Below are 23,048 nucleotides of genomic sequence, written 5' to 3' on the forward strand. Positions count from 1 at the left end.
ACGCCCTCTTGTTATCATACTTGAAGACGTAGTCACGCCCTCTTATTATTATACATGAATGAAGACGTAGCCACATACTTTTATTATCATCCACGGATGAACAAATGCATCAAATCAATAAATACGGAAGGAATTTAAACATGAAAAATACACAAATAAACACGTATACATACGTTTCGAAATAAACGCTAAAGCGTGAATTTGCTAAAAACATAAATGGGATTTAAATGTAGCTTCGAAAGAAAAGTAACGTTAACATCATGCAAAGAACGGTAAAAAAAAGGGCTAAAAACGACGTTTACGGCTCAGCGCATGTACGGAAGTGGCGTCACGATGAGCGCCAAACTTGAAGCCTGACCAGACGTCATCGACTGAGGAAGTAAACAAACAGTGGTAGTAAGTACTTCTCTCAATAAGATCTTTTAAAATATCTTTCTTTATTAAAAGATGTGTCGACATTTTTCCTTAATGTATGCTCTTTCTTCCACATTAATTAGAGCCGTTGTAAAGTTAAAAAAACAACAGTTAGTCCAAGTGTTAGTTATCTGTGTAATTAATTATTTGACTCATTGTAGAACTGATATCGCCGAATTTAGATTTATTTTAGTCTTTTTATGGTTAGCAAAATATTAGATATGTGTTTAGTTATTATAATAGATGATAAGTTGTAAGTAAAACAGCAGGTCTTTATTGATTTGATTCCGTATTTTGTTTATATTGATCTATATTAGGGTGATCATGTTTCTGTGACACGTTGATGATAGGTTTAACTTAGGCTATTTGTTGTGATTTTGCTTTCAGACTTTCGAGAGTGAAGGATGAGCAGTCAGGGTTCTGACCGAGGGTCATGGAGGGGTGCAAACAGCTCATCTGCTGGAGGAAGAGGATGGAGAGGAGGAAGAGGATGGAGAGGCCATCAGTGGAGCAGAGGAGGAGGAGGAGGAGGAGGAGGAAGAGGGAACTATCCCACCAACAATACACAAAATAGTAAGTGTCTTAAAAGTTGGGTTACTTGTGACCATTGACAAAAAAAAACTTGATTCAAATACATGTTATACATTTATGCATTTTATCCTAAGCAACTTACAATAGAAAAACATAAGCAATTCATCTCAGAGCCAACGGTATTCATAGTATACAATGCCCTGTTTGTTAAAAAGCTAGATAAGAAAAAACTGAATGAACTAAATGTAATTATATTAATAGAGTGGTACAGGTATGATGTCGCTTTGTAGGCCAACTGGCAGTTCGCATCACACTGGTTCCCTCGACAAAAACAATAGGATTTTTCTTCTTTTTTTAGGAAGAGGGAACTATTCCACCAACAATACACCAAAATATTAAGTGTCTGAACAGTTGGGTAGCTTGTGACTATTGACAATAAAAGTTGATTAAAATCATTTACATTTACATTCATGCATTTAGTTGACACTTTTATCTAACACAAGTTGCTATAGAAAAACAAAAAAGCAATTCCTCACAGAGCCAACAGTACTCATAGTATGTATGCCAGATTTATTAGAAAGCTAGATTAGAAAAAACTAACTTAACTAGGAAAGAAATTAAATATAATTAATTATAATAAAGGGATAGTTCACCCAAAAATGAAAATTACCCAATGATTTACTCGCCCTCAAGCCATCCTAGGTGTGTATGACTTTCTTCTTTCAGATGAACACAATCTCAGTTATATAAAATAAATATCCTGGCTCTTCCTAGCTTTTTTGGGTGAACTAACCCTTTAGTAATGTTGTATTTGAGAAATTATAATTTATTTCTAACTTTTTTTTTGTTATACTGACATTGCCATTTTTTTTAATTATTATTAATGTTGTTGTTTTTACTCCACAGGATTTACTCCACAAGTTAGTCAAGCAACCCTTGATATCACGTGTCCATACAAAGGATGGCGACTCTATTTTTCTGAAGGTTTTATATATTCCCATTTACATTATGAATGTATTCTTGACCTGTTGGATATATATGTCTGAATGTCTTCTTGATTTTGATTTATGATTGCAATAGTTTGTGATTTGCGTTTGTTCTTTTTTTCAGGATTTGTTAAAAGTTCTCCTTATGTTGAGAAGATAAAAGTGTTTGAACGGTACTTCACATCGCAGATGGATCTTTATGATAAGGTATCAGATTTCACAGCATGATGATTCTCCCTATTTCCAGTGTAAAAAAACAAACAAAATATATATTTTTTTCACCCTCAGGATGAGATTGAAAGGAAAGGCAGCATTTTGGTGGACTACAAAGACCTGTTGTCCAACAAACAGATTTCACACACTTTACCTGAGCTTGCCAAAGATCTTAAAGAAATGCCTGAGAAGATACTGGACTGCTTGGGTGTGGCAATTCATCAGGTGGGTTTTGTGTTGCGCATTTACATATGCGTCACTGTTCTCAGTTTAACATTATGCCGAAATCTCGGAAGATCAAGCTGAAATAATTGAATGTTTCTCTGCAGGTGCTGACTGTGGATCTGGAGAGACATGCGGCAGAACTGCAGGGGCAGGAGGGTCTTCCCGCAGGCGTACGGCCCATAATCAACACCCCACACATCAGCGCCAGGTGAGTCTGTGTACTTGCCTTATGAATTCAAATAATTACAAATTGAGAGTCAAGTCAGATTTATTTGTATATTTCACAATGCACATTGTTTCAAAGGAGCTTTACAGAAAATAATGATGTTAATGTTTATAATATCTTAATATCTGAAGTCTTATAATAATATCTTATAATAATATATCGCATGTATCCGGATAAAGACATGCTTATACGACCAACTTTATTTACAGAGTTCGGAGATAATATAGTTTCATTTTGCGCTGAATAAAAAAAAAAAAAGTGTTTTAATTTCTTGTATGCGTTTCTCTTTCTCTCTTTTAGGCTATATAACTATGAGCCACTGACTCCTTTGAAAAGTCTGAGAGCGAATTTATATGGGAAGTTTGTTGCGATCCGAGGAACGGTGGTGAGAGTGAGTAACATTAAACCGCTCTGCAGTAAGCTGGCGTTCGCCTGTAACAGCTGTGGAGATACACAGAGCGTCACACTGCCTGATGGGAAATACACCATACCCACTAAGGTACAGTGTGCTTTCAGCTTCAACCAATATTACTTGTATATAACATGTTTAACAAGTTTTGATTTTGTAACATTCCACCCATATTTATTTAATATCTATATTTAATTTTGTTCAGTGGAAAAAAAACTGTGGAAAATCACTGAGAAAAGAAAGAATAATCTGTAAACAATACATATAAAATTAGACATTGCACATAGTAAGTAGTAAATGTCACTGTTGATGTATTTAGTGACATCTAACATGATTTTTATTCATTTTTTCTTCAGTGTTTACAGGCTGAATGTCGTGGACGTTCATTCACTCCAAACAGAAGTTCACCTTTGACACTCACTGTCGACTGGCAAACAATAAAGTATGAAAATATATAATTACCTGAGCAGAGCAAATTTCATGTTGCTTTTTTTGCTTTTTTTTTTTTTGTCATTGCTTTCAGTGTAAATGCCTTGTAAAATATAGTCTTTGCATTTCTCATCATCGAATGGTCAGCTATTGTTTAATGATGACCATTTCTTTTTTTTATTCATTTTTATTATAACATAATTTTGTTATAATAGTTTGTTATAACTGCCAGTGTTATTTTAGTATTATCCATATACTATTATACTATTTATTAGTATTTTAAATTATCTCATATATTTTTATTTTATGTGTTTTGTCATTTTTATTAGTGTTTTGAAATATTTCTGTATAGCCTTCATTTTTATTTAAGTTTTAGTAATTTTAGTACTTCAACTTAAGTTATTTCTCAAGTTTATGTTTTATTTAATCTGAGCTTTATTTCAATTACTGAAAGTGATTTTTAATAGTTTTGGTTTTAGTTAACAACAGCAACACTTTGGTGTGAGATTTTTAAGAGAACACCATCACTCATTGCCATGATTTCTCCTCCTGTGCTCTTCACAGGGTTCAGGAGATGATGTCAGGTGACCAGCGTGAGTCCGGTCGAATCCCGCGCACCATTGAATGTGAGCTCACGCAGGACCTGGTGGACAGCTGTGTGCCTGGAGACATGGTCACCATCACAGGGGTCATTAAAGTGTCCAGTGAAGAGAGTATGAGACATTGTCCACACTGTCAGTGCAAAGATATATAGACTTGTACACATGAAGCTGGTGCTACTTAGATTCAAGGCAATTTCTTATTAACAAATGGATGATTCTCATTCATTTAGCATCTCAGAAATGTGTCCATATTACAGTCTGGCAAATATCAGCTTGTGCTATTTTTACATCTGACCTCAGTGGTCTGGTAGGACAGCCTCGGGTGGCCTTCTGTCTGACTCAGTTACTAGATGATGCTCACATTCACTGCTCTTTGTGTTGAGCTGTTATACCCCTCCACATAATACAATTACTTAGACTCAAATGGATATATTATATCCATTTATATATTTATCTCAGTGTCTATACTAAATTCAAAAAGCCCGCCATTGTCTGGGTAGGTGAGACAAAACCGACCAAATACACAAGCCCGTTATTATGTTCCTCCCCAGTTTAGGAAGAGAAAGGAGTAATAAAGAAAATGGTGGGAATAGTAGGAATCGATAACAGGAAAGTTGTTCTGCAACTTTGTTTTGATAACAGAAAAATGTTTTATAAAGTTTTTAATGTGAATCCGCCTTTTCCCGATCCCATTCTTCTCCCTATTACCATCTCATATCAATAGTGTAAATAACCTCTCTCTTTGTTTATTTGGAAAGTAGCTGTGTAATAAGCTTTTAGTAGCTTTGATTAGAGAAAGATCTTTATTTTTTATGATCAATATTATTTTGTTCGATAACGTTAGGTGAAGGTGATGGACTGCTTTAGACTTATTATGTCTTATAACAGCGCATTCAAATGTAATTTATTAAGTATCCAGTCCTGGATAAAGTAACATTACAAGTTATTTTATGCAAGTCTGTTGTATTCCATGATTTGTGTTTGTGTCTTTCTTCAGGAAGTGGCAGAAACAAGAAGGACAAGTGTATGTTCCTGTTGTACATTCAGGCGAATTCAGTCAGCAACTCGAAGGGTCAGAAAAGCAAAGCCGCGTCTGAATCTGAGGGCCAGGGTCCTTCAGTGGAGTTCTCCATCAAAGACCTCTACGCCATCCAAGAGATCCAAGCGCAAGAGGACCTTTTCAAGCTCATAGTGAAGTGTGTAACATTTAGACTCGCATGTTCACATATACTGTATTATGAATGAAGAAGCTAATGTGACTGTCACTGTGATTGCAGCTCTCTTTGTCCTGCCATTTACGGCCATTTGGTGAGTGTCCAAATATGTTCTTATTTAAGTTGAATTATTATTCCTGTCATTTGAATGTTTAATGTATCACCAGGCTTCTTTATTGTGGGTGTTCATGTAACCGGTGGCTCGCGACACCAGTTATAAAAGCACTTGTCTGCGTTGTGTAGAAAGACACGGGACAACAGGCGGCGGTTTCACTGGATTTACTCTGATATACACATAAACAAGAGAAGCATCTGCATAAATCACCCTCAAATTGCTCTCTTCAGTGCATTAACAATGCCAAGAGGAAGAGAATACAGAGAAAACATACCTGTTATACACATAAACAAGAGAAGCATCTGTAATCACCCTCAAATTGCTCTATAACACAAATGTGATGTACATTTAAATCACCATGTGCTTTCATCTCCACATATATAGACCACAGTCAAAAATATAACGTAAATAGGGTAAAATGATAAAAATAACCACACAGATAAGTTCAATAACTTAATACACATAAATTGCAGTAAAGATATTGACTCAAAAGCAACAATTAAAATAAAGATTAATCAAGATTAACTGGAGCCATAAATAACTCACCTCTTCAGTGCATTAACAATGCCAAGAGGAAGAGGAGGAGACAAAACAGGAAATTGTGTAGCTCATGATGACATCACAGCAATTAAAGGGGAAAACGCTCATTTCTCAGGCAAGTATACCAGATATATATGAAAATAAACCATTTTGTGTAAATTATAATAAACAATACATAAGTTTCAACAGTACACTTTCTGTACCTGTTACATTCATATGTTACTGAGCTCGTATCATAACCATGAAGAAATCTGAGTTGTTTTTGCATCTTGGATTTAGTAAATGAAAAGATACTTAAATGACACGACTCCTTTAACCTGTCTGCTCTCCCTGTGTTTTCTCAGCTTGTTAAAGCAGGATTGGCTCTGGCTCTTTTTGGCGGATGTCAGAAGTATGTTGACGATAAAAATCGTATCCCAATAAGAGGAGACCCACATATGCTTATCGTTGGAGACCCTGGACTTGGTAAAAGTCAGATGTTACAGGTACATGATAATATGAGACCTTCTAATGCATTTATCACCTAGTTAGATGATTTCAAGTTTATTAATATGCCATATGTGTGCTGCTGCTGTTGTTGTTGTGTGTGTCCAGGCCGTGTGTAACGTGGCTCCACGGGGTGTATATGTTTGTGGAAACACGACCACCACCTCAGGACTGACTGTATCTCTGTCCCGGGACAGCGGATCGGGAGACTACGCTCTTGAAGCTGGAGCGCTGGTGTTGGGAGATCAAGGTATTTAAACTTTTGAAAAAAAACTGTATTTTTATTTATTATATAATTTTTTCATTATAATTTTTTATTTTTATTTTTGTAAAACATTTTTTTTTTGTGTGTGTGTGTAACTTGTCACGTGACTTGTATTTGTCATATGATTTTTTTGTGTGTGCCCAATTAAGGTGATAACCTGTGTCTATTTAAAGTTAACTTCACTCTACATTGATATTGTGCCTGATGAAGACCTGAGGGTCGAAACGTTGCCTTTTAATAAATTCTTTTGGAGCAGTCATTTTCAGTGTGCGGACTTCACACTTCTTTATTTGTTTATATCACTTAGTTGTCCTGCACCTGAGCCCAATTTGGGTGTTTGGGATGTGCACACCATTTTTTTATTTTTTTTATTTAAACTTTGAGAAACCTGGTCTTCTGAATCAATTCAGGATACACGTGTGGAAGAGCGTTACCTGCTTTTACTCGTTAAAAAACAGTGCGTTTAATATTTTCTCCAGGCATCTGTTGCATTGATGAGTTTGATAAGATGGGCAGTCAGCATCAGGCTCTTCTGGAGGCCATGGAGCAGCAGAGCATCAGTCTGGCTAAAGCTGGGATTGTCTGCACTCTTCCTGCTCGAACCTCCATCATCGCTGCGGCCAATCCTGTCGGAGGCCATTACAATAAAGCCAAGACTGTCTCTGAGAACCTGAAGTGAGTCAATGCTACGGAAGCGTATTGCATTCACTTGAGGAAAAAAAAATCTACTCTGTTTTTCTGAATTAACGAGTTAATTATCCTAGAATTACGAGATCATTTTTCATGGAAAAAAAGTTTTTGCTCTGTTTTTCTGAATTAACGAGTTAATTATCTCAGAATTATGAGTTAACTCATTAATTCATAAAAACAGAGTGAAAAAAAAAAGTTTTTCAAGAAAAATGTATCTCATAATTCTAAGATAATTAACTCGTTAATTCAGAAAAACAGAGCAAAAACTTTTTTTCATGAAAAAATATCTCGTAATTCTGAGATAATTAACTCAGAAAAACAGAGTAGATTTTTTTTTCCTCAAGTGAATGCAATACGCTTCCATACAAAGCCTACTAATAATAAAAAAAAAATTTTTTGTACATTGATTATAAAGTTTATTGGGTTTAAGATAAAGCGATAAGTAACAAGTAGACTTGTAATCCATGATAAAATCAGTGTAACGCACCAGTAATCCTGAGTAGCTAATGGTTTATGAAAGATCAGCAAAAGCAATATGATACTGTTTTATAAATTAATAATAATAAACACTTCAGCTGCCAAGTAACATAGTTCGTCAATCTAACTATTGATTGATATGCATATTTTGGGTCTTTAATAGTGTCAAACGTTAGATTTGAAAACGGACGGCAAGACACGACTACAGGCAAAACCATTGTTTTTTCAAACATTGGTCAATTTTGAGATTTTGTGCAATTTTGCTTCCATAACATGTTTACTTCCAGACAAGTGGAAAGAAAACATCCAAATACTCATTCAAGTGTGTATTGCACTTTATCTATTTGTATTTGTAGATTTCAATTACAGTAGGCCGTTTTTCTCACGTACTGAGACAGACATGTCCACTTCAGCTGCACTTACATACACCAGTTTATTCCTATCTATATTCTGAAGGTTTCTACAGAGGGGTTTGTTTATATATCATTCACCTGATTAATATAACATTTTGTTCCTAAAAACATGCTGGCTGATGATGACATTATTTTCTGATTTATGAAGAAATATCCAGAATCCCCTCTGTACTAACCTTTAACTCTAATGTCAACAAAATGAAACAAGGATTTTAAACCTGGCTTTTTCCAGTGTTCATATTTCTGTGCTGGAGTATGCAAATAAGTTAGTTAATGCATATTTGCATATTTAATCATAACATTTCTGAAAACTTGTAACATGTACTATGACTATTAACTGGATGTATCTGTTAGGTAAAAATGGTGCCTTTTTCACCTGTGGTGCCTTGCCTTTAATATGTTTCAACATCATTATAACCATTTGCCTCATAATATTTTAAATGTTTCGACGCACTGTTTTATTAAAGAGGACATATTATGTTTTTTGTTTTTTTCCATGTTCCTCTTTCTTTAGCGTGTAGTGTGTTTGATCATGAAAAAGTCCCTCCAGCGGGAGTTCTTGAAACGCCTCCATTGTAGTCTTGAGTTTCTTCCGGGAACGAACACGTCACAATATTCCTCATTTAAATAATTCATACGCAGAATAAAGGGGCGGGGCCTGGTTGAGTTAGTTAGTAGTGTGTTAAACTGGCGGTTATGGTAAGGGGCGGGACATTTCCCAAACACACTCGAAGCGCTCTGCTCCAACACACTGCTCCAGCCGACCAATCAGAGCACAGTGTGCTTTTCAGAAGGAGGGGCTTCATAGAGACAGGAACTAAACAGAGCATTACTGACAGACTGGGAAGAGAGGAGCCGCAACAATGCAGAATTTGAGGAAAATAATGAACATTCAAGACTTTGTAAAAGGGCATAATAGGCCGTCTTTAAAAGTGTTGCCTGTGTCATTCTAGAATGGGAAGTGCACTGCTGTCCAGGTTTGATCTGGTCTTCATCTTGTTGGACACCCCTAATGAGGACCACGACCACCTGCTGTCCGAGCACGTGATGGCCATGCGAGCAGGGAAGAATGGTGCGGTCAGCAGTGCTGCGGTCAAACGCTACAGTACACAGGAGTCCAACATCTCCATTCTGGAGGTCTCCTCGGAGAAACCGCTCTCAGACAGACTCAAAGTAACATTCACCTTCTCTTCTATTGTTCTCTTCTCTCCATACTGTTGGGTCTTCGCCTTCAATTATATTGATACTCCTTAATGGTAACACTTTATAATAAGGTTTCATTTGTTAACTACTAAAATAATTATCATGAACAACTAACCCTGTATAATAAATAGTTCTACAGCTTTTATTAATCTTAGTTAGTTAATTTCAGTATTTACTAATTCATTTTGTACAAAATACAAAAACTGTATCTGTTAACATTATTGCACTGTGAAATAATATGATCAAACACTGAACAATTGTGTTTTTTAATTAACTAACATTAATAAAGATTAACAAATGCTGGAAAAAAACATTGGTCATGTTCGCCAATGCAATAAATACTGTTAACAAATGAGACTTCCTAATAGCTTTTCAAAAAAATTCAAAATCGATTTGTTAATGCACTGTAACAGAAACAATGAATAATTGTATTGTTGCCTAACACATTTTATTATTATTATTAACAAAGATTAATAAATGCTGTATAAAATATTGTTCATGTTAGGTAATAAATGCAAAAATAATGTTAACAATTAAGAATATTGTAGTGTTACTAATTTATAATAACTTTTATTAATCATGTTTCCTTATGCAAGATTCACTATTGCGTATGCATATTTGAATGTACAACTACTGATCTGTTAAGCATCATATTTTGATTATTGGCTTAATTTACCATATGTACAGTTTTATTATTGCACCTACTCTACATTTGTTGTTACTGTACAATATATATTACAGCTGTAATATTTGTTTATTTCTGTTTCTTCACGCGTAGCTGGTTCCTGGAGAGAACTTTGACCCCATTCCTCACCAGCTCCTGCGGAAGTACGTGGGTTACGCCCGGCACTACGTACACCCGTCTCTCTCCGCAGAAGCTGCGCAGGTCCTGCAGGACTTTTATCTGGAGCTGCGCAAACAGAACCAGACAGCCGACAGCACACCCATCACCACCCGCCAGCTGGAGTCCCTCATCCGACTCACAGAGGTGGACATAATCTCCATACAAGATCAGATCTACTGATCACATCATACAGCGTCTACTGCACTCTGTATTTGTTTGATTAACATTTAATATTTATTATTGACTTTAAGCATGGGCAATTTTCTTTTTAGTGGTGATGTTGCCTATTTATGGAAGCTTGTTTCCACCTGGGAATAAAAAATAAAAATGGAATTTGCTTTTGATCTCACAATTCTGAGTTCATATCTCGCAATTCGGACTATATAACTCGCAATTGCAAGTTTATGTCTTGCAATTCTGAGTAAAAAAGTATGAATATAAAATTCTGACTTTTTTCTAAGTTGTGAGATACTGTATAAACTTGCAGTTGTGAGTTATAAAGTCGCAATTCTGAGAAATAGAATTTATAGTTTACATCGCACAAGTCTGTCTTTTTTCTCAGAAATGTGAGATAGTCGCAGTTGCAAGATGAGGCTTCAGCATTTTTGGTCTGTTTTCCACAGACATGAACTTAAAAAGTGCAAATACAATTAAAAATACAATTAAAATACAATTTTGATTTCTTGAGGTCTAAGTAATTAATTTAGGGTCTCTGCATTGCATGACAAATTTAAAAGGTTTCTCTCTCTCTCTCTCTCTCTCTCTCTCTCTCTCTCTCTCTCTCTCTCTCTCTCTCTCTCTGTCTGCAGGCGAGAGCTCGTGTTGAGCTCAGGGAAAAAGCTACTCAAAGTGATGCGGAGGATGTTGTGGAGATCATGAAACACAGGTGACTCATAAAAGCGGTGTTTTCTACGAGTAATATACAGTATAATTTTGATGTGAGAACTGTGTGTTATTATTGTTACTAGGTAACGCATATTTATTTACACCCATATTGGAAACATTCAAATATTCTAATCCCAACTCGCATACTTATGCACTATTCTAAAGCCCAAAGTATGCACTTCAAAAAGTGCACTTCAAATACCCTGATGATGCACTTATTTAACCAAAAAAACTAAGTTTGGCATGATCATGCACTCGACTGTCGCAGCTCTACTTTTGTAGCCAAAAGGGAAGGGCTCTTAGACTCCGGTGCTGGATCACACAATAACCTTTTAAACCTCATACACTTGATGGTTAAGTACATAGTGCATACATAGTGTATAATACGTCATTTAGGAGACAACTTGCATGATTCTGAAATGTCTTCATTGAAATCTGTGTGTTATACATGTGACAACTCCCTATACATCCTCAAATTAAATAACATTTTTATGGCAGTCTTGATTATATTTCCTCAGTTGTTTAATTCTTGAAAAATTGATAATTATTTATTCATGACAAAAGCTTTTAACAAATGCTGAACTCCACTTCTTCTGCGTTTAGCTTAACCGACACATACTCTGATGAGTTTGGCCGTCTGGATTTTGACCGTTCTCAGCTCGGCTCTGGCATGAGCAACCGCTCGAAAGTCAAGAAATATGTCACGGCTTTAAACCGACTCGCTGAGCGCACCGACAAAAGCATGTTTGAGCTCCAGGAGCTGCGACAGCTCGCCAAAGATCTGCACATACAGGTGAGCATCATCTACATTACAGAGTACACTGAAAGATAATTAAATCCGTCATCTGACAAAGTGCCCCTATTCTGCTTGTTCAAATATTTCCTTTCATGCAGTGTGTAATATGGCTGCAAAGTTGTAAAGTCGACAGTGCATGATAAATAGTTATTGTCTCCCAAAAGAAAGAATCGACTCTAAACTGTCCTCAGCAATTCCAGTCTCACTTCCGTGTCCTGCATATGTAACTCTGTAACTCATTTGCATAATGCCCGCCTACAGTCTTCATTGGCTAACGCGAACAATGTCTACTTTGATCCGCCCGCAAACACTGTATCTGGTTTGTGTTGTGTACATGTTGAGCAAAAAGCAAAAGCAAATTCTCTTTGTAAACACTTCCAAATAATGAGGATGTGAAGAAGTCAGTGGTTTAAATTACCACAGCGATACAACAGCAATATAACCTTCTGGCGACTGCTTCTCAAATCTCTGAGGTCTAAAAGAGATTTACAAAATGCTTATGGTAAATGGACTGCATTTATAAACTGCTCTAGACGGCAGCAGAAAATTCAAGGGTTAGTTAGAGAAAGGAGACAGCTGAGGAAGCAATGGAAAAGAGCAGAACAAAGTCAGAAGGAGGGACTCAATCTCTTACAAAGGGCCATAAAAGATAAGCTGGCAACATTACGCAGAGCTGAGCGCCTACGGAAACGCTACAAAAAGAAGGAACGTGCGAGGGCTAATTTCTATAAAGACCCATTCAAATTCGTAAAGAAGTTATTCACCAGTGAGAAGAATGGCACTTTAAAAACATCTAGGATTGAGCTAGAGAGATATTTGGAGGACACGCATACAGATGCAAAAAGGCATGAGCCTATGTCAATTCCATCAGACATACCACCTATCAACCCACCAGAATACCAAATGGAGGTCTGTGCACCTAAGTGGAAAGAGGTAGAGCAGGCTGTGAGAAAGGCAAGGGCTTCATCATCTCCAGGGCCTAATGGAGTTCCGTACAGAGTGTACAAGAGTGCTTCAGGAGTTCTGCGAATTCTGTGGAAATTGATAAAAGTGGCATGGGAAAAACAGGTTGTACCTAGAGCATGGCGCAGAGCAGGTGGAGTCTTTATACCTAAAGAAAAAGATGCTACAAGCATCAGTCAGTTTCGTCCTATTTCACTATTAAACGTTGAGGGTAAGATTTTCTTCAGCATTATTGCCCAGAGATTGTCCACCTACCTGTTAAAGAATGGCTTCATTGACACCTCAGTTCAAAAAGCGGGTATTCCAGGATTCTCAGGATGCTTAGAACACATCAATGTTATCTGGCAACGAATTCAGTCAGCTAAAAAGGAGAGGAAGGAGCTCCATGTGACATTCCTGGATTTGGCTAATGCATATGGTTCAGTGCCACATGAGCTTCTTTGGGCAGCATTTGATTTTTTCAGAGTACCAATGTCAATAACAAATTTAGTGAAAGCCTATTTTGGAGATTTGCAATTCAGTTTCTCAACTCCAAAATTCAGCACTGCATGGCAATGCCTAGAGGTTGGAATAATGGCAGGATGCACCATTTCTCCACTGGCTTTTACCATGGCGATGGAAGTAATCATGAGGGCATCAAGATGGGTAGTAGGAGGAGAGCGCTGGGCTTCTGGGATGCGACTACCACCAATCAGAGCATACATGGATGACATGACAACCATGACTACAACAGTAGCCTGCACTAATCGGTTATTGGGGAAGTTAACAGATAATATTGAATGGGCACGAATGAAATTTAAGCCCTCTAAATCAAGGAGCATCTCGATAGTTAAAGGAAAGGTAGTAGATAAAACATTCTTCATTAATGGTGAGGCAATACCAACAGTTTCTGAGAAGCCAGTGAAGAGTCTTGGGAGATGGTACGATGGGGATCTAAAGGACACAGTTCGGGTGGGAGAAGTTAGACGACAAGCAGTGGAAGGGTTGAAGAGCATAAACAGCTGTGCTCTACCTGGTAAACTAAAACTCTGGTGCTTTCAGTTTGGTCTACTGCCGAGGTTGCTGTGGCCACTGACCGTGTACGAGGTTTCTTTGACAACAGTGGATAAGCTGGAAGCGTTGGTAAGTTCATACATCAGGAAATGGTTGGGAGTTCCACGCTGCCTCAGCAGAGTAGGACTGTATAGTAAAGGAATATTGCAGCTGCCAGTCTCTGCTTTAACCGAGGAGTTCAAGTGTGCCAAGGTCAGACTGGAAATTACCTTAGTAGAGTCACGCGACAAATGTGTAAGGGAGGCAGCCCCTGTGTTAAAAACTGGTAGAAAGTGGTCAGCAAAGAAATCTGTAGTAGAGGCAAAGGCTGCCCTTCAAATTAGGGATATCGTGGGACAGGTACAGCATGGAAGAGGGGGTTTTGGGCTCAGTTTAGCTCCTCCTAAATGGCACAAGGCAGGCCCAGCTCAAAGGAGGAAGCTGGTAGTCAACGAGGTGCGACAGCAGGAGGAGAGGATGAGGTGTATGAAGGCCATTTCCCAGGCCAAGCAGGGAGAGTGGATGAGATGGGAGAGTGTGGAACAACGTAAGATGGGCTGGCAAGACCTCTGGTCAATGGAAGAGAGTAGGATCAGTTTCCTTATTAGGTCAACATATGATGTTCTCCCATCACCGCAGAACCTAAACCTCTGGGTAGGAGAGGAGCCCTCTTGTCCTTTGTGTTCATCACCTGCCACATTAAGGCACATTTTGACAGGATGTAAGGTGGCTCTTAGCCAAGGTCGGTTTACTTGGCGCCATGACCAAGTACTGCGATGTTTGGCTCTAGCATTAGAAGGCAAGCGTAACATGACCAATAAGTTGCCACCGTAAAGAACTTATCTGAAGCAGCAGAAAGGAGCAGCAACTGGCTCTGGTTGAGACGGAAAGATTCTAGCTGGCTGTGTACAGGCCGCCACGCTACGGTTTCGTAGAGTTCTTGAAAACTTGAAGAGTTTGTTGGTTTGTTTGTATACGTTCCTGTGGATATTGCGTGAATGACGGGTGGTTGGGTAGATATTGTGTTTTTGCGGTAGGTGGTATGCCATACGGAACCGTTGTCCACTGAAACTGCATATTAACGCACCAGTGGGGCTCGACAGCCTTAGTCAACGGGTTGGCGCGTATGGTTGGGTCGCGGAGAGATTGTGATATTGTGGTTAGGTCTCAGCAGCAGGAGGGATGTAGAGGTCAGTAAGCTGGGCTGAGTTGAGTGGGGGACGGAGGGGGGGGACTCTGGCACGCCAGAGTCACTGTCGAGCCCTCTTGAGGTGTCGTGGGCTAGTCGACGAAACACTGAGGACGGAAGGTGCCCACTTGAAGACCCTAGAGATGTCCCCTACTCGGTTCAATCCAGACGGTTGTCGTGCTGGTCCCGTAGTTGCAGCCGTCGCGTGTGCTAACGCGCCAAGTACACTGCTGCCGTTAACGCCGGACAGAAGGGGAGTCACACTACCTTATGGAAAGAAGCGTAAATGGATGGAGAAGCATAGTTTACTGTAAAGCTACGTCTTAGTTTTGCTTATCTTGGCGAAAGCCGAGTACAAATCAGCATGAAGTTTTAACATCTACTCTCGTGTAATGGAAATCATATAGTGCTTTCACAGACCCAATGGCCACCAAAGCGCTTTACATTTTGCCTCACATTCACCCATTCACTCTCTCATTCATACACCGACGGGCGACTTTTATCCATTAAAGATGGGACAGAACCCACTTTATTTAAACCAGCTTGCTCCTCAGAATCACAACCTGCAAGTATGATTAATTATTGACATATATATTTTTTCTACCGGGTGTTCAAAATACTTAGTTTTGTGTTTTATATTGTGTAGGTCTTTAGCTAACCGACTAACTCCCGTTATCACTGTCTTACTGAAATAGTTATGCTAATTAGCTGTGGGCCAGTATTACCTAAAACTGTCTATTAATGCAGATCATCTGTCGTTATTACTACTTTGAGTAAAGATAAAGAACTTTAATGTTACATCAGTCATTCACGTTAGTGCTTGGCTGACGTATGCGCCGTTATTGATGCAGTTAATGATACAGTTTCCTCATGTGCACCTCAATAAATCAGAAAAGCACACATGGGTTTGTTGATGAATACACTTGTTAATGCTCATGGGGAGGAATTACAGCTGCAACATCTCATAATGCACCTCAAAACAGTAGCATATCACTGAGAAACGTCCTGCTCAAGACGCCCTTGCGATAGAGGTTCAAGTTGAATAACTTCCAATGTTTTATCATCGGACTCGCGCTCGGTAAAATCAACGCCATCGTTACTGTCTTTACAGTGTGTACAATCGCTGAGCTTTAGGAAGCCTCCTGAGCTGAAGTTCAGTTATGGTAATGAGTGTTTGGTTTCCGACACGCGCTGTACGCGATAGACCAATCACAACAGACTGAGCCGTCTGGCCAATCATAGCAGAGCAGGCTCACGGAAAGGTGGGATTTAGATTCATCCGACAAGCCGTTTGAGTTATTAAAGTACACCTGTGGTATGAGATTCAAAACAAAATTAGGAACCTTTAAAATAGCATAATAGGGGCACTTTAATGTTCTTTCCTCTTTAATTTATCATATTATTTTCTCAGGTTGTGGATTTTGAGGGTTTCATCGGTGCGCTCAATGAACAGGGTTACCTTCTGAAGAAAGGCCACAGGATCTATCAGCTTCAAACCATATGAATGAACCACCTCTTATAATGTTTCTGCAATGTTATTGTTGGGTTATTGTTTTTTTAATGCAACAAATATTATATTTATATCACACAGTGTAATGTATGTTTACATTAACTGTACATTGTTTCCATGTACATAAATAGACACATAGTTCTCTTTAAATAGTATGTACCTGTAAATACTATGTACAAAAACCAAATCGTAACCATATTTCTGAACATTAAAACAGAATGTGTATATGATATGATTGCATGGCATTGCAATGTTAGCTGTGTCTGTTCAGCAGATCCTGCTGTGTTCAATACTGAATGCTGTATATACAATTTTAGGTAACAGTAAAATAACCTTATAAGAACCAACCCATGTGCAGCTAATACATTTAATTGCAATAGAATAAAATGAAAAGAATATGTAATATGCATTCATTAAAGAGTTGTAAAATTTCATTAAAAATAAACAAATCAAACAAAAAGACACATTCTAAAAGTTTTTTACTTTATTTGAAGGAGTTCCTTTTAATTATGATTATGATATTAAATTGTGACATTTTATCATACATTTATATATATATATATATATATATATATATATATATATATATATATATTATACAGTATATAGAACAGTATTACTATTTATTATTAGCTGATCATTTGAATTGCAGTTTTATAATATATGTTATACTAGAATAAAAGATAATGGTACAGAGAAGCTAACAGTTCTCGCAAATATACCATCACTGCTCACTAGAGATAATTGTTACTACAGTAAAAATGTGGCAACTTGGTATCCACTGCCATCAACATCAAATTATATTATATTTCCAGTTAATCTGAAGCATTTAATATGCGTTAGTTTATTTTTATTATAATGCGTATTAGAGCGCGGCTCCTTTAATACCCGCCCTTTTTTTTTAACAAGTAACTGTCGTAAAAAATTAGCAGGCTGGTCGGAACACGGCAGGGCACAAACATGTGGGTCGCCAATGAATGTCTGAAATATAAAGGAATATGAACGAATTAATTTCGAAATATGCTGCTGGATGCTCGGTTAAACAGATCGCGGATATATATCATCTACTTTGACTGAGATAAAGCAGCTGACATGTTTTTGGCAGCTTGTTTGGCGAAGAGCTGGTTCGGCTGTGCTAAAGGACACACACACAGACTGAGCGCCAGCACTGCTGCCACCTGCCACTACAGAAGATCTGCAAACACACCGCAGAGAAACACTACAGCACAGCTCACATGGCTTCAGAGACTGAAGACCTGTGGACCAGAGCTGGACCTTCATCAGAGGTCAGACCCACTCAGCTCGGTTATATGTAGCGTTAGAGCAAGACTACAGAAGCATCAGTGCAGGCTTCATCAGCCGGGCTCGAGCAGCTTCACTGGTGCTGCTGGTGCCAATGGGTTCTGCACTGATGCTTCTAGAAAGCCAGTTTTGGAAGACAAATGTTCAAAGCAGGATTCAAGGGAAAAGGAGGAAGTTCAAGGACAAGGAGACTCGCCACCTCCAGCTAAAGAGGGACATTTCCAGTTTAAAGAGCTGGTGAGTCGAATCAGATTTGAGTTTTTACACTCTTTTTTCACACTTGTTATTTGATCTGTTTCAGTTCCAAGTACGTCAGGGTTTTTTAAATTGGGGTCCCATTTTCACAAGGTGAAAACTGAAGGGGAAAAAAAAGTTTATAAATGTATCTATTTATTGTCATTTACTTAAATTCATTTGTTTAATAATAGAATAAAATACATATATAAAAGTACATTTATTTGAATATAAATTTTAACATTTACTTAAATATAATTTAATGAACTTCTACACATTTATAATATATATATATATATATATATATATATATATATATATATATATATATATATATATAACTTAAATATAATTTAATTAACTAACTTTTATACATTTATAAAAAAAATTATATAAATGTGTAGTAAGTTAAATTATATTCAAGTAAATGTTAAAATTAATATTCAAATAAATGTACTTTTATATATGTATTTTATTCTATTATTAAACAACAAATGAATTTAAGTAAATGATAATATATAGATTAAATTAAATCAAACAATAATTAGATATAAATAAATAAACAATAAAAAAGAATAGCTTATGAAACAATGGATCTAGTATTGTGTCACTTTGTTTGTCAAACACTTCTGGATCGTGTTCATAGTTAACTGATGTAATAATAATATTTTCTAAAAAAAAATAGAATTTTTGTTGTTTTCCAGTAAAAAATATCTGAGTTAGAAAATCAATTTGGACTTTGCTCCTCACTGACATTCATGTAAATACCTAACCATTATTCAGAATGTTTTCTATTTGTTAGACTATCTTGTATTTCTATCTTGAAACAAAAGTTGTACACTGATTCTAATGTCTGTAATCTCAGAATGATTCAGTAAAAATTGCGGTGTTCTTTATCTTTACAATAAATGAAGTTTGCTTTAATATCAAACATTTTATTGGACTGTCCTGCTTTTGTTTTAATGTAGTAGAAAACATTTCAAATAAGCTCACTTTAGTAAGATTTTCTAGAAAAGGCTTTAGAATTTTTTTTATCACATGTTAAAAATCTTCAATAATATTAATTGGAGTTTTTTTTTTTTGGTTTGCTTGTTCTTTTATTTATTTTTTATTTATGTAACTTGTGTTTTAGTAATTTAGTTTTTGCCATGAAGATAGTCATAGATGTGGACATAACATTAAATAAAACTATACAGATACTGCTGATACTACTTTAATATCTACAACAATGACATTCATTTTTTCATGCATTTTTAAGTGTGTTAAATGTCTTTTGTTCATCATGCATATCCATAATTTAATGTAATGCCATTTCTTCACAGTATGAGAATCCATGGACGATCCCTAATTACCTCTGTATAGCCCGGATCGTTCTGTCTCCTGTCGTGGGATACTTGATCACCGAACAGTACTTCCACGTCTCTCTGGGGCTTTTCCTACTGGCCGGAGCAACAGACTTGGTAAGTTGAAGAGAACGTGATCTGATCTTATGATGTGTAATGCTTAAGGATTTTATAATGGACTGTCCTAAAGGAGATGTTGTTGTATTGATCACTGGTTTCGCTTTCAGCTGGACGGCTACATCGCTCGTAACTGGCCCAATCAGAAGTCGGCTCTGGGCAGCGCTCTCGATCCATTGGCTGATAAGATTCTCATCAGCGTTCTTTACGTCAGTCTGACATATGCACAGCTCATCCCTGGTGAGATGATGCTCATTTTCTGTCATTTTTTTATTCACCAGTATTCATCACTGCAGCTTAATTTCTTTAAAGAGGACCTATCATGCTATTCCCCATGTTCCTCTCTCTTTAGTGTGTAATGTTGCTGTTTGAGCATGAAAACGCTCCAGTTCTTCTCTATATCAGTGTCAGTGTTTCTGAACTCCTGAAACGCCTCCATTGTAGTCTTGAGTTTCTTCCGGGAACGAACACGTCACAATATTCCTCATTATAATAATTCATACGCAGAATAAAGGGGCGGGGCCTGGTTGAGTTAGTTAGTAGTGTGTTAAACTGGCGGTTATGGTAAGGGGCGGGGCATTTCCCAAACACACTTGAAGCGCTCGACCAATCACAACACACTGATCCAGCCGACCAATCAGAGCACAGTGTGCTTTTCAGAAGGAGGGGCTTCATAGAGACAGGAAGTAAACAGAGCGTTACTGACAGACTGGGAAGAGACGAGCCGCAACAATGGAGAATATGAGGAAAATATGTTTTCAAGACTTTGTAAAATGGCATAATAGGTCCTCTTTAATAACCAATTTGAAATGTATCCAAACTGACTTCGAGTTCACTTCACACAGTGTTGGTTTATTAATGTTCTTTTAAAATCCTTTGTATGGTTTGAACAACCACTTACCGTTATGCTTCATCACTCCATATTTGCATAATTAGGTATTCACTTTTTCAGGAAGCACATTGTGCATTGTAGCGGTTAACTCAAACAGCTGTTTCGTTCTAGACTGTAAACTCGTTCAGATCTCTAAACTCGTGCTGTTTTTCCTCAAAGCTCCTCTGACAGCACTGATCATATCCAGAGATGTAGCGCTGATCGCTGCTGTTTTCTATGTGCGCTACAAAACAGTTCCTCCTCCAGTAAGTGAAGCACTTTCAGCCGTTTTGTGGTGCTTTCTATCATATTTCAAACAGGATATTATAAGGAATGCAGTAGTCAGATTTATGTTTCATCATTGCACTTGTTTATTTTATGTGGACTGTGGGATAGTTCACCAAAAAAAATAAAAAAAATAAGTCATAACTTCCCCTCATGTTGTTCCAAACCTGTATGAGTTTCTTCTGTTGAATGTTAGTAATCACACAGTTGACTCTGTAGCCATTGACTTCAATAGTATGGAGACAAAAAATACAATGGAAGTCAATGGGGTCCAACAACTGTCTGATTACCAACATTCTTCAGAATATCTTCTTTTGTGTTCAACAGAAGACAGAAACTCATACAGGTTTGGAACGACTTGAGGGTGAGTAAATGATGACAGAATTTTTATTTTTGGGCGAACTATCCCTTTAATCCGTGTCCTCAGACATAAGTGTGTTTTATAGTTCATGAAGTCACAATATTTGACGTTTGTCTTTATTTTCTGCACAGGTAACACTCAGTAAATTCTTCAACCCGTGTTACACCACTGCCCGACTCAGACCAACACTCATCAGCAAGGTGGACTAAAACATCAAGTTCTCTCTTCATAAAACCTTGTGTTTTAACTAAAGTTTCAGTTTGTATTTCTACCAATATCAGATTTGAATAACTCTGAACCAAGAATGCATAAAAATTAAGCCAATACTGATAGTAGGCCTGTCGTGATTATTAATTATTCGTCTGTTCATAGTTATTTGAGATAACCGCAATAATTGTTCAGCCATTCAAATGAGGGAAATACTATACAATTCTTTTTATAATATAATATAAATATTATTTATATATTTCTTTGAAATTAATGATATTTGTGTAATTGATTATTTATATAATAGAACATAGTAAAAATTATTTCTATTTTTCTGTGAAAATTTATATAAACAATTATTTATTACTTTATAATAAATCATTAAATATTAATTTTCAATTCATTCGCAGTAAATCATATAGCCCTAATTGTATTATAAGTGTTGTTATTATTATATTGTATACGAGTCCAAGTAAAAACAAAAATGCACTGTAAGTGACATGAGAAAAACAAAATTAAATCGTTAATGAAATTGCAATTATTTGTATGACTATTAATCGTCAGCACAAAATTCATGATTGTGACAGGCCTGACTGATAGCTGATAAAACCAGTATGATGTTCAGTGTTGTATATCTAAATTCCTGTGTGTGTGTGTGTGTGTGTATGTGTTTCAGATCAACACGGCAGTGCAGTTGTTCCTGGTGGCGGCGTCTCTGGCGGCGCCGGTGTTTCACTACACTGACAGTGTTTTACTGCAGTCACTGTGGTGAGCTTTTACTCCTGATATTAGTCATTTATCATCATCACTCGCATTATTCTAATTATTCAATCAAACTAAATGACTGTGTGTTGTGTTGGCAGGTACATAACCGCTCTGACGACCACAGCATCTGCTTACAGCTACTATCATTACGGTAAAAAGACCGTTGAGATTCTGAACAAAACCAAGTAGTCGTGCAGTCATCGGCACAGCTGGGATTCGACCTTTGACGGATACTTTCGGGAATCCTGGGAATAATCAGTCATTGTGAATAATGGAAATGAATGCCACGGTCTTACTTCTGTAACGGAGGCACTTTAGTCTGTATAAAGTCAAAAATTATTTTGATTACAATATTAAATTCATGTGGTGTCACTTCTGATCATATGATTTCAACTCCATAGGAAACACTTTTTTTTAAAATCACTTTTAATGAACTTTGGGTTAATTTTGAAAATAAAAAATAGACATCAAATACACAGTTGTGTATAACGTGTTTAAAAAGAAGAGGGTTTCAAAGTAGAATGTATTGTAGTGTGACTGTAGATTTGAATGGGTGTTTAACAGCTTTTTACTGAATCATTCTGAGATCACAGACATTAGAATCATTGTACAACTTTTGTTTCCTTTAAGAAGAAATACAACTATAGATAGTCTAACGAATAGAAAACATTCTGAATAATGGTTAGGTATGTACATGAATGTTAGTGAGGAGCAAAGTCCAAATTGCCTGAACTGCCAAGAATAATCTGCTTTCATATTGAACTTGTTGGTGTAGAATCACTTTACAAATTGACCAACTGTTTTAAGTAGTCATTAAATATTTCAATATAATAATTAAATCCATTAAAGTGAAACATTCATTCATACTGTACTATAGTTTTAAAGGATACAAATGTAGGTTTTATT

The 23,048-nt window shown here is 36.9% G+C and overlaps 2 protein-coding genes across 2 annotated transcripts; both read left to right on the top strand.

The window, feature by feature from the left end:
* The first annotated feature begins 807 nt into the window (after window positions 1-807).
* On the top strand, window positions 808-16,689 carry mcm8 (minichromosome maintenance 8 homologous recombination repair factor). The gene is made up of 18 exons (XM_056240553.1): window positions 808-987; window positions 1,852-1,929; window positions 2,056-2,138; window positions 2,220-2,369; window positions 2,474-2,577; window positions 2,896-3,094; window positions 3,361-3,446; window positions 3,998-4,146; window positions 5,033-5,231; window positions 5,313-5,343; window positions 6,249-6,389; window positions 6,499-6,640; window positions 7,135-7,330; window positions 9,189-9,408; window positions 10,217-10,426; window positions 11,092-11,168; window positions 11,771-11,960; window positions 16,559-16,689. Exons 1-18 carry the CDS (start codon window positions 819-821, stop codon window positions 16,649-16,651), a joined length of 2,517 nt encoding a protein of 838 aa, XP_056096528.1. The 5' UTR covers window positions 808-818; the 3' UTR covers window positions 16,652-16,689.
* Window positions 16,690-17,594: 905 nt separating this feature from the next.
* crls1 (cardiolipin synthase 1) lies at window positions 17,595-22,521 on the top strand. The gene is made up of 7 exons (XM_056240557.1): window positions 17,595-18,196; window positions 19,516-19,653; window positions 19,764-19,893; window positions 20,705-20,790; window positions 21,302-21,370; window positions 22,054-22,145; window positions 22,241-22,521. The coding sequence occupies exons 1-7, from the start codon at window positions 17,750-17,752 to the stop codon at window positions 22,329-22,331; spliced, it is 1,053 nt and encodes a 350-aa protein (XP_056096532.1). The 5' UTR covers window positions 17,595-17,749; the 3' UTR covers window positions 22,332-22,521.
* The last annotated feature ends 527 nt before the right edge of the window (window positions 22,522-23,048 follow it).

The sequence above is a fragment of the Rhinichthys klamathensis genome, unplaced genomic scaffold (genome assembly GCF_029890125.1).
Source record: "Rhinichthys klamathensis goyatoka isolate OS25496 unplaced genomic scaffold, OSU_Roscu_1.1 h1tg000603l_1, whole genome shotgun sequence".
In the NCBI taxonomy this organism is placed as follows: domain Eukaryota; kingdom Metazoa; phylum Chordata; class Actinopteri; order Cypriniformes; family Leuciscidae; genus Rhinichthys; species Rhinichthys klamathensis.

Excerpts from the sequence above, each read along its gene's own strand:
- mcm8 (XM_056240553.1), top strand. The coding sequence starts at position 819 with ATGAGCAGTCAGGGTTCTGACCGAGGGTCATGGAGGGGTGCAAACAGC. Across the intron at positions 9,409-10,216 it reads CGCTCTCAGACAGACTCAAA|CTGGTTCCTGGAGAGAACTT; the intron begins GTAACATTCACC and ends CTTCACGCGTAG. Across the intron at positions 11,961-16,558 it reads CCAAAGATCTGCACATACAG|GTTGTGGATTTTGAGGGTTT; the intron begins GTGAGCATCATC and ends TTATTTTCTCAG.
- crls1 (XM_056240557.1), top strand. The coding sequence starts at position 17,750 with ATGTTTTTGGCAGCTTGTTTGGCGAAGAGCTGGTTCGGCTGTGCTAAA. Across the intron at positions 20,791-21,301 it reads ACAAAACAGTTCCTCCTCCA|GTAACACTCAGTAAATTCTT; the intron begins GTAAGTGAAGCA and ends TTTTCTGCACAG. Across the intron at positions 22,146-22,240 it reads GTTTTACTGCAGTCACTGTG|GTACATAACCGCTCTGACGA; the intron begins GTGAGCTTTTAC and ends TTGTGTTGGCAG.